The sequence below is a fragment of the Trichinella spiralis genome, assembly GCF_000181795.1.
Source record: "Trichinella spiralis strain ISS 195 chromosome Unknown Scfld1, whole genome shotgun sequence".
Taxonomy (NCBI): domain Eukaryota; kingdom Metazoa; phylum Nematoda; class Enoplea; order Trichinellida; family Trichinellidae; genus Trichinella; species Trichinella spiralis.
Genome location: NW_003526940.1, coordinates 3,392,119 through 3,404,757, shown reverse-complemented (window position 1 = coordinate 3,404,757; position 12,639 = coordinate 3,392,119). Strand labels below are relative to the sequence as shown.

Here is a 12,639-nt window from a genome sequence, read left to right as displayed (position 1 = left end):
ATTGTTTCAAAAACAATATTTTTATGGAAAGTTTGTAAAAATGATCATCATTATTTTGAACAACCTTAGAATTTGAATTCATTTAAATATTTAATTTCTCAGAAAAATGATGCTTAATCAATGGAATGTAGCTGATGAAAACAGATTGAAGTGGTCCTGAAAAGGACCGTTGGATTATGAACAAAATAGGCATAACAAAGTTAGGCGCGTTCACCCCGTATACGACGAGCCAACTGAACATCCTTTGGCATAATGGTGACACGTTTTGCGTGAATAGCACACAAGTTTGTGTCTTCGAACAGGCCAACCAGGTAAGCTTCAGCCGCTTCTTGTAAAGCGAAAACTGCTGACGATTGGAATCGCAACTCAGTTTTGTAATCTTGAGCAACTTCCCGAACCAAACGCTGGAATGGCAGCTTTCTGATCAACAGTTCTGTACTTTTTTGATAACGCCGAATTTCACGAAGAGCCACTGTCCCTGGACGATAACGACGTAGTTTCTTTACTCTATCAGCATTGGTGGCAATCATCCGAGCCGCTTTAGTGGCCAACTGCTTACGTGGGGCTTTTCCACCAGTACTTTTGCGAGCGGTTTGCTTAGTACGCGCCATTTTTACTCGAAAACTCTCAACTGAGAGCAAAATAAATGTTCACTCCTTTATATACATAACTGCAATTGACCTTTAACTGTAAGTGGTGAACTGAGTTTTCAAAAATGATTGGCTGGGGAAAAAGGCGGGAAACGATTTGCGATGGAGGTTTCTCCTTGCCCCTTTCAGCTTACACAGTTTTTAACAATAATTTCAAATGTTTTATAAACAATCTTATTAGTTTACAGTATCCCATTAATGATTAAACATTAGGTTAACTGGTAAAAATTTACTTTATGTAAGTGAAAAATAAATTTTAACAAAAGTATAGTTTTTATTTATTGAATTTCATCGATTTGAATAAAAATTAATGTGGTCCTGAAAAGGACCGTTGGGTTATTGTTATTTACTTAAATATGCTGGCAACACAGTTTACCTTCCACTGTTGTACTTGCTAACAGCTTTGGTCCCTTCGCTGACCGCATGTTTGCAAAGTTCACCAGGCAAAAGTAAACGGACAGCCGTTTGAATTTCCCGTGAAGTGATCGTGTGGCGTTGATTGTATTGGGCAAGACGACTCGCCTCAGCGGCAAGGCGATCAAAAATGTCATTCACAAAACTGTTCATGATTGACATCGCCCTGCTGCTGATGCCAGTATCAGCATGAACTTGCTTCAAGACCTTGTAGATGTAACCAGCGAACGATTCTTTCCTCAAACGACGTCGTCTGCGATCACCAGACTTGGCCACTTTCTGGAGTTGACCTGCTTTCTTTACACCTTTCGGAGTCATGTTATTCCACACCGCTGAAACGTCAAAAAGAAAATGAAATTTCTAAAATGAGAATTTTTATACTGAAACCAAGGGGAAACTAGCCAATAGCGTTTCTCAGTAACCAGATTTTAAATTGATGCGCGATAGCCAATAGCATTTAGCGAAAATTGTTTCAATTTGCACTTTGACCTAATTCTTGATTTCCAAAGTATTTAAACGGAATTTCAGGGGAAACGTTCATTGTTGAAAGATTTTAGTTTGCCTGGTGTTTGTCAATTGAAGATGTCTGGTCGCGTGAAAGGTGGAAAAGTTAAAGGAAAAGCAAAAACTCGATCTAGTCGAGCTGGACTCCAGTTCCCTGTTGGTCGCATTCATCGTCTTTTGAAAAAGGGAAATTACGCTGAGCGTATTGGTGCTGGAGGTCCTGTCTATCTTGCCGCTGTCATGGAATACTTGACCGCTGAAGTACTCGAATTGGCTGGAAACGCCGCCCGTGATAACAAGAAGACTCGCATCACTCCACGGCATCTACAGTTGGCAATACGAAATGATGAAGAGTTGAGCGAGTTCCTCCGGGGTGTAACTATTGCTCAAGGTGGTGTTCTTCCGAACATCAATGCAAATCTTTTTCCAAGGAAAGCTGAAGATCTGTCAAAAGAGACTAAATCATCACCGTAGATTGTACATTTTTTTCCAAACCCAACGGTCCTTTTTAGGGCCAAAATTTTTTGTATCATGTACTTTTATAGTGCCATTTTATTAAAGTATCTTGTTACATAGTTTATTTTAAATTATTTTTCATTTTATATTTATCACATGACGTTGTTCATTTCGTTAAAATGAGAATAGAATTTATTTTGTAAACGTAGCAGGATGACGTGCAGCACATGGTGATTGAATCATTAATGTTAAAAGTTAAAAATGGTATAAAACGTTGGAAAACAGGAAGTAAAAAAAGTGAAAATATTTTACTGTAATTTAACTGCCGAAAGTACAATTTACTAATCAGCCATCTTTAATCACTTGCGGTTACATCAGAATTTAAAAAAAGTGCTAAAATTAACATATTACATCTCTCATTAATTTTTATACTATTATTTATATTTTATTTTTTAACTTTTATTAAACTTTAGAGGTGGTGTGGGGTCCAGAAAACCCCGAAAACTTTCTGCTTTAGCAGAATTTCTAAATGATGACAGCTGTTGTTTTTCATATTTTCCTAGAAATGATCACAGAATATTTTTTCAGTTTGCGCGGTCATGTCTGCGAAACGTGTTGAGCCGTTGCCTTTCATATATCGTTCTCATTTATCTAATTTTCTCTCATACTGGTGAGTCACCATCTTTTTTTTTGTCTACATGTTTTCCACTTGATTGTGAACAGTTATTATTAGTGGTTTTTTTGTTAACTTTTTATGGAAAATGTGCCATACTTTTACTATCATTTACATTATTGTATGCAAAGTTTGATCTAAGTTTAGTATCATTTACACCATTTTATGCAAAGTTTCCTCTATTTCATGTCAAATGTCGCAAAAATTTAAAAATGTCACTCACAGGATATGGTAGTGATAGTTCCTTAGACTTCCTGAATGATTTTCTTGAGGAAAGTGAATATAGGCAGTGTCAATAATTATGACTGTAATGAGAAGAGTGACTATGATACATCCTCAAAATTTAGCGGAACTTTTTCATCGTTATTTTAAATTATATGTTAAAATTGGGTAGATTCAAAAGCGGCAGTTCATTCAGACAAAAAAAGATCTGCACCATAAGACCAAAATTATGACCCTAGAAAGGGCCGTTGGGTTTGAGATAAACCTCTCGTAGTAGCGTGCATGATCTCAACGTTAGTGGTGGGTCTAATACTGATTTCCCTAGTGATATAGCAATCTGCTCCCAGTGTTTGTAAATAAATTTGCCTGTTGAAATTTATCAAGATTGGATGTTAACTTCCGGGTGTAATGTCAGAATACTGAATGATCTGTTGGAAAAATCCGGAATATTGTGGCTATACTTCCAATTTCCGGCTTAAAAATGGCACTAATGCTAACGTTACATTTCAGCTCGCAATTTCACTGAATTTCACGCTTGATTTCACTCAAATTCCTTTGTCAAACATTGTTCACGTTTCTCGTCACATCGCATATGTTGGCTTGAAGTCATCGTCCATCCAGGGAACCGGCTTCTGCATTTCGGAAATCCAAGCGAGCCAGACCAGTGGGTTTAATCAATATAGACACTTCTGTTTCTTTATTTTCTCGAACAGTTTTGAAAAAAAATTTATCCTTAAAATATAAAAATATTCATATTTTAAAATTGCAATTTATAAAATCAAAGAATAAATTTCTAAAACGAATCGTAACTGCTTCTTCAGCGACTTGATTCAAACGCAATTTTTCAACTGTATACAAAGTACTCTTCCCATCGTATACTAATTTAAATGGATCACCAAAAATATCTAAACGCTTCACTACATATGCCCAAAATATGGCCCTTGAAGCCATACTAAAATAGAAAAAATAAACTGATTAAAATTATGATAAAACTTGACAACAAATTAAAATCGAACCTATTCAAATTTAAACGAGGATGTTGTATGAGGATGTGATATCTGTGAACAACAAAATCACCGGTCTGCAGTTTTACCAGTGGAAAATAATTGCAAGCTAATTTTATCGGCATGCCAACAGTCCCGTAGTCAGGACGTTTCACTAATTCTTTCTAAAATAGCCACAACCACAATAACAATACTAAATAATGAAATAAAACATTAGCTAACACTTACTAAACGTAACTGGGACAGATTATCAGAAATTGATTTCACTTCTTTGCCTACAAGTAATTCACCGATTACAAACTGTTCAAGAAATGCTGGAATAAGATGCGGTCCATGATTTTGGCCAAATATTGTTGGCAATTAAGCCACCGCTTTTTCAGAGATTAAAAATCAGACCACAATTGACGATACTATTCAACCTTTTACACAAAGAAACAACAATACTTACTTCGTTCAGCCATTGCTAGTGAAAATCATTTTCTTGTTAACAACCGAATTAAGAGTTTACTCGCCAATGATTTACAGTAAGCACAGTAATCAAATTGTAACTGTGACTATTAAATTGGCTAAAAAATTGTCATAATAATTTTTATATATGGCAACAAGCGTCAATATTAAACAACTAGAATTTTAAAACAAATTTTGATTTACTAACTATGAACAACATGTTGAAGAACAGATGTACAATTTCAGTTGTAAATACTCTTTTTCGTTAGGAATGCCAATTAAGAGTAACTTTATTTATTCACTACTTTGTGCGAATATTCAACCAATATAGTTGATAAAAATTAATTCACATGAGAACTGTTTCACTTTGTACAAGATGAAATTTCTTATTCAATTTGAAAATCTAGTTCAGAGATTAACTGTTTTCCAAATGAAAATATGCGTTGAACAATCAGATTGTAGTTGTTTCTTGAAAGTTTCATTAAAATATGGCGCACATTCAACAAAAAGTGGCTGCTTCATAGATAGCGTTATCTGATTTCACCAGCTTCCATTTTTGCCACTCTGCCCCCTCCGTGTGATTGGTCGTTCACTTATAGCATGTACCGGGTTTGATCGGTAGTTGGTGATTTACTTATGCCATTTCATTGATTATGCACTTTTGATCAATAATTCTACTTCAAAATCTAATAAATTAATAAAGTAGGTTAATTGAACTGCCAATTACTGCCATCGGCGAACAACCAATCAGAAAAATGAGGTCAAAGTTTAGCGGGCGAAATTGCAATAAAGCATCAGAGACTGGACATTTGACTACTGGTTGTTTTGCAAACAAGCTGCCAATAAAAATCAGCCGCTTTGGTATCTCTGTGTCACATCATGTTCTTACTTATGAATGCTGGTATTGAAAGCTGAGAGATAGATGATAGTTTGCAAATTTCTGCTGCTTTAACATCAGTGTTTATTACAATCGGAAATAATCGGGCGGCAGTTTCAAGTTAACAACGATTAAAGAGAGACCAGCCTCAAAAAAAATTACGCTTTACTTAGCTGATCAGTGTGTTGATCGAAAGAGGAAGTAATGTTTCACCAAATGTGCACATGTTGGAAATCGTAACTCAGTCTATCATTGAGGTAAAATGAAGATGCAAGTGGTTTCAGAAATAGAACTTTTGAATAGACATTATTCTTAATAAACATTGCTATTTTGAAGTGTAATTGGCGGTTTATGTAAAATGGAAGCCAGAAACAATTCAAAGAGCCCTACTGAAGCCCTAAATGTGCACATCTATGGCGAGGTAATTTAAATGCCAGAAACATGAAAGAAAATTTCGAATCCAGTTTCAAAATATTTCACATTCAATCTTTGCCAACAACTCTTCACTTACTTATGTATATATTAATATTTGGTTTCGTTCTCATTTGGTTTTTCATGCAAACGAACATCTTCACCCCAATATTATAAATTCACTATGAATAGTATAATGAATTTATAAAATATCATAAATATATAGCATATATATTGAACCTTCTTCATCACATCATGTATATTGTTTGTTATTTTTCACCACAACAATATGCAGAATGAAAAGCTATGATCTAGAGGTAAACACATACACAAATATATTTACTGTTTTTAAATAAGCACTAAATAACTAAGCACTAGAATATATTAAGCATCGGCCGTCGCTGCACGTTATGCGTAGTACATGATTTTTTCAACTCTGCTGTGCAGTGCAATTATGTTAGCCAATTTTGTTTTCACAGATTCAGAATTACTGCTGGAACTACTACTACTACTACTGTTACTGTTTTCATCAGATAACCTTTTCACTTGAACAGAATTGCTAAAAAATAAAATTCAATAATTCATTCATTTTTAAATAAGTTAATTAATCCAACTTACAATGCAGCAAGAAAATGATAAGGAGCACGGGCGCAAACTAAATGTGCAAAATATACCGGTACTGGTATACTAACAGAACGATCACATCTACCATATATATGGCATAAATAGTATGCGATCAACTGCATTGCATTCACATCCAAGTTGCTTTCATCAAACAGCACATAATATCGCGTCGGTCTACTAGTTCCCTGCAATTGAAATGAAAATAATAATAAATATTCAAAACATTTCACAAAGTCATACTTGAATTCCATGATGACTGCACAAAAAGAAATCATATTCATCAAGAGATGTCACTACTCTATCGATAACAGTACCAACAGGGATGTTTTTCCCCCGTCCTCGTGCTGCAGCTTTATCATAACAAACAAATCGAGCATGATGTCGCTTTTGAACCACAATAAACGTTATTAACGGCCTGTAATTTGATGCAAATTTTTTGCACACCCGACGAAGAGCAAGCAATTCTTCTTCCAAAACCTGTTTAAAAAATGAATTCTTACTTTGCTTTAATTAATGATAGAACACAATTTCACCTGCTTGAATTGACCTTTCGATATTCCATCTCGAAAAACAATAATGTTTTTCAGTGCTGAACCATTAACATCAGAGTATTCCATTATTCGTTCAGAAAACTGATCAACAAAATCGGTGATCACTTCTTGCCTAGCTGATTGGATTTTCACCGATGCTTTAAATTTTGTAACAGTTACATCCACGTTTCCAACAACCTTGAAATCAAAAATATTTCTCGAATAATTTTGAATAACAAAGCAATGAATACGCACCGCAGCAACTGATGGTAAATACGTCTCTACAGCAGATGGATGAACCACATCCACACCAATTACCAATGTATTATTTTTATACAAATAATTATTTAAACTAAAGAAAAATCTTTCATTTTAAACTTTTTCAAACGCATTCTTGAATTCAATATCTTACACTTCATCTTTCAGTAATTTTGCATTGATGCCACCAATTTTCATATTTATTTTCATCGCAATATTTAACATCGTCGAATAACTCTTCTTTACTGCTACATCACTTATTGTTTTCGGTAATAAACACTGAGTGACCAATCTAAAAGTGATATTGCCACAAGATTTCACTTGACCTTAAAATGGTAAAAATACATTCAACATTAATAATATAAATTTCATCATAAAACTACAAAATAATTATTACCGTATTGTTCGGATGAAAACAACGCAACAAACACCAAATCACATTTCATGCCATCTCTGTCACATTTGTCAGCAATACGTTTGAATATCATTTCTACACTATCATTTCTTCCCGCTTGTTCAAAAATTTTTGGATTGTCTGGCATTTGAATTCCTGTACTACGACATGTTTTGACAATTTGCAGACAAAATTCCCTAAAAATGAGGCATGCAAACAACAAAGCTGATTTGACTTATTTACACATTTTTCAATACTCACTGTAACATTGATACTTTATTTGGTGGTAGAAACGATACAAATGCGAATGATTCACAATGAGCAGATTCAAAAAATTTAAATTCATTCGAATTCCATGCTCCATCTTTTGGTGTAAGAATAATTTTCTAGAAATGTAAAACCAATTGTGAAACAAATATTTTTCCAAAAGTAGTGATTTCAACAATTATTATTTACACGTCCTCCATTTCCTTCACCATATTCCAACTTAGGCGCAGGCTAAACTCATCCACTAAAAATCATTGGTTCGCCTTTAATTGCAAAACCAAAATTTTTCAAGAATGGATCACTATTGAAATTTGATTTCTTGACCATTTCAACACAATTTAAAATTCGAGTAAGAGCGTCTGTCGAAGCATACTAAATGCAACAATTTATTAATTACTATTATCATTATTTTAAATCTCATTAGCATACTCGAATTATAGAAGTCGTTTGACACGCTTTCTTAGCTTATGCTTATGGTTTTATGAAAAAATTTGTAATTTACAATAAAAACGTGCAACTTCCGTGTTGTTCTACAGCATTTGGAATCATTGGCTAGCAACTGCTTACTTCAAAATATGAATAAAATACACATACCTCTATATGAATATATAATAAGAGTATATGTATTGATATATAATATTTTGATTTTAGAAAAAATTTTCCGCTACCGGTATTTTGGTTTGTCTGACCCCGTCACTTTATATCTTTAATATTCTTCTGGTCCCACAGTTCTCAGTTGTATATCTTATTTCTTCGACTTGCTTTGCCAGAAACTGTCGTCTTTTTTTTGAAATGTTATGAGAACAATCATTCAAATTCTATAAAGTAAAGAATTCATTGCGATGTATATGATGAACAAATACTGTCTACAATACAAACTAGTTTTTATCAACCTGATGATCTATTATTGCTTATGTTATTATTTCATTTTTTCATATATAATTGTGTTGTTAAATATTACTATTATCTTGAAGTCGATAATAATTTCATAGGAATAATTGAAAACAGATTATTAAATATGTGACGTTATGCCTCAAAGGGTTCTTGCGATAAGCAATCAATTTTATTAGAATGTTATAATGCACAAAGTACAAGAACAGCTTAGTGATCAGTGAAAGAATAAATTTTAGAATAAAATCATACTTCCGGAAGTGATAAGCTAAGCAAATTTACAACTGTCGCATTTGCGTTTTGCAAGTTGTTCAGATGTGATTCAGGTTTCCAGCAATTGCTTCACGCACTAAAGCTTAACAACACTTCTGGGTAAAATTCAGAATTTGTCTGGAAAATCCTAAATGTAGCGTCAACAACTTTAATTTATTCACAAATAACGCCAACGTCAGTGCTGAGGCAGATGTTCAAAAACAAGAAATTGATTAGAATTGACGATAACAAAGTGACCAAATTTGCAATTTTAATATTTAAAATAGCCAGAGGAAAAAATTTTGACTTTCAACAATGGTTGAACAAGAACGCAAAATGTTCATGTTCTAAAGTATATACATAGTTTATTTGTAATTGACTAATTTAGAAGTTAATCAAGGAAAGATGTGAAATCTAAATCAAAGATTATTATAATAACAGCAATTGCCACGATGCTAAATGCATCAACATAATGATATACTACAGACTTGTAAAATTGAAGTTGAATTTCAATAAAATTGTCAGATTTGAAAATTTCAAGGAATTTATTTGTTCCACCATGAGGCAAAATATTAGGATAGACCTGATTTCCCCCAATGAACTCTGCCTACTTTTCGCAGCAAATGTCATTGGTTGCTGCTCTGATGCACGCAACTAAATTTCATTGAATTGAAAAATGGTGTTTGCTTATGAATTTGCATAGTGACTGTCAGCGACGTGTCCTGTTAGCTTCGGCAATTCATAGTTAAGCAGTCCATTCTCAAGGCAACCTAATCGGATCAGACTGACAACCAATGAAATTTAGATTAGAAAAAGTAGGCGCAGTTCGTTGGAGGAAATCGATCCTAGTACCAAAGTATTACATAGCAGCTCTATTATGTGTTTGATACGTTTGACATGATCATCAAATTTTCAATAGCCGTGCATTTTTGACCTGGTAGAAGTTGGTGATTAATAGCAGAAGTGAAAAAAATTGGCAGGCTTAAAATTCAATAAAGAAAACACGTGAAATCTATACCAACGATTTTCATAATAACAGCAGCTATCGAGATTGACCATTTACAAAATGGCAGAATGTACAATCCTGTTCTGAAATTCTATCCAAAGTGTTCACAATTAGCAATGACTCAGTTTTTGTATGCAATACCAAGTAGGTACCAGCAGTATGGTGATCTTAAAAGACATTGGTACATCTCCATGTAGTTTTGACGATTAGTTTAACAAAATGGTGGTACGTTAATTTATCAGGAAGTTTAATAGAAAGGTGAATGGGGAGTAAGCAACAACCAGATTAATGTCTTCCATAATCAGCAAAAGAGTGAATGGCTTTCGTGAAGTTCTCAGTTTTGTTGATTTGGAAGTAGAATATAATTGGAACGTTGAAAACAATGGGCAGACACTTCCTCACGGAGTTGTCGTTATTGCTGAGCGTCTTGCTCATTGCTTAATGCTGTATTCCTAGTTGTGATATTTGTTTGCGTTTAAGTTACCTACTATATGTTGTTCTTGTTGATTGCTTGTTGATGAAATGAAGAATTCATGTTGAAACCTGAAATTCATTATACTGTATTACTGAGTGTATATATATATATATATACACTAATAGGTAAGTGTACGTGTGTGTGTTTGTCAAAGTACCTTACGTGATAGTAAAACTTATTTCCGTTAATTTCTTTGTAGTGCTTCTTTGAATCCTCTCTCTAGCTCTTGTGTTTCTGCTACTCGATCTTAAGTCTGTTGTCTTGATTTACGTGATAATACAGATCGAACTGACCAAAAACTCAACATACCTGAACAATGAATGATGACTTTCAAAGAATTTTAAACAGCTCATAATTAACTTATTTGATGAAATTTAATTTTCAATAATGAAATTATTAGTTTACAAAAAATTTGCGCAAAATGACATTTTTCTTTTGTATTAATCAAAAATACTGTCAAGGAACGTGATAGCTGCCTATCTGGTTTTAAATGCCATTGCAATTTTTTGAAGTTAGAATTTTGCATAGAGTTAAAGTTGTTGTTACAGACAGTAAGAAATGATTGATACTTGACTATCGAAAGTGTACTGTAATTGTATTGTCGTTGTAATCGTGGCAACAACGTGTGATCGAGTAGTGCTAGATTTGCCATTTTTGAGACGAGCGTGTCGCTTTTTGTATTGTATTTGTGACTACAAGAGTAAAGGATTCACTTTAACCCTTGTATTGAATTGACGCGTTCGACGAATAGTTCTCTGTGAACTAGTTGAGCGAAGCTTATCTAGGCTACTAGAACGAACTAATTGAGAGTTCGTGTAGACAGACGTAATAAGTTTATTACTTCGCTGGGAGAATCGAATTCCCGCCGAATCAAATACAGTCCATTATTAACCTGAGCGTCGAGCTGCCGACAACAGAAAAGTCAGTAACAGTTGTATGTTGAGATATTAGACAGCAAAGCATTAACCAGAACATTTGCTTGTGTCACATAGAATCTGCCAATTTCTGGTAGTTAATTGTTTTATTCCTTCTATTTGCATATAAATTTATTATTTTACTCAACTGCAGTAAAATTTAATTAGATTTCTAATTTTAAAAACCTTACAATTTTTCAATATATAATAATTAATATTGAATTGAAAGTATTAATGCTTTGAATTGAATCTGAAAGCTGATCACTGATAGAAAATGAAAAATTAACAAATAGAACGCATCAGACTGACAACCAATGAAATTTATTGTAAACACGTAGGCAGATACAGGTTGTTAAAACCTCTTTCGCTCAAGCCTGATAATCTGAATCCGCTACCGTAACTTGAGGTTGTTTGGTTAGTTGTGACGTCAGAGTCACGTTTTTACGCGTGAACATGACTGAGCAATGTGATCGTGTTGTTGGTGGCGTGTGAATGAATGATTGCTTTGATTGTGTCTGACTGTCTGTGCTTTTGATTTGTATTGGTCATGCCTGAATAAATCTCAGCTTCTGTGTGTTTTCTTGTTCTCAAATTACAGCTCAATTTAAGCAAATTTTTTAAGCCTGAGAAGGGCCAGCGACTCAGTTTGTTATACTCAACTGTCTTGCGCGCAGTTGTATTGAACTTGAAAATCATCAACCTGATTATTCTCAGCACAGGTTTTACCCTCATTCTGTATTGGTTTAATGTGGTACAATAAAATGACAATAACAGAAATTGTTTCAAAAACAATATTTTTATGGAAAGTTTGTAAAAATGATCATCATTATTTTGAACAACCTTAGAATTTGAATTCATTTAAATATTTAATTTCTCAGAAAAATGATGCTTAATCAATGGAATGTAGCTGATGAAAACAGATTGAAGTGGTCCTGAAAAGGACCGTTGGATTATGAACAAAATAGGCATAACAAAGTTAGGCGCGTTCACCCCGTATACGACGAGCCAACTGAACATCCTTTGGCATAATGGTGACACGTTTTGCGTGAATAGCACACAAGTTTGTGTCTTCGAACAGGCCAACCAGGTAAGCTTCAGCCGCTTCTTGTAAAGCGAAAACTGCTGACGATTGGAATCGCAACTCAGTTTTGTAATCTTGAGCAACTTCCCGAACCAAACGCTGGAATGGCAGCTTTCTGATCAACAGTTCTGTACTTTTTTGATAACGCCGAATTTCACGAAGAGCCACTGTCCCTGGACGATAACGACGTAGTTTTCTTTTACTCTATCAGCATTGGTGGGCAATCATCCCGAGCCCGCTTTAATGGGCCAACTGCTTTACGTGGGGGCTTTTTCCACCAGTAACTTTT

At 34.2% G+C, this 12,639-nt stretch overlaps 1 protein-coding gene across 1 annotated transcript; it reads right to left on the bottom strand.

Annotated features, from left to right (window-relative positions):
• Positions 1-214: 214 nt before the first annotated feature.
• Tsp_11995 (histone H3, embryonic) lies at positions 215-8,103 on the bottom strand (the record flags this gene model as incomplete). Its single annotated transcript, XM_003382292.1, has 7 exons — positions 7,921-8,103; positions 7,726-7,850; positions 7,068-7,164; positions 6,816-7,010; positions 6,523-6,759; positions 6,277-6,467; positions 215-616 (listed from the first exon to the last, which is right to left on the bottom strand). A coding segment is annotated over exon 7 (397 nt), but the record flags the coding sequence as incomplete, so codon positions are not given.
• Positions 8,104-12,639: the final 4,536 nt, after the last annotated feature.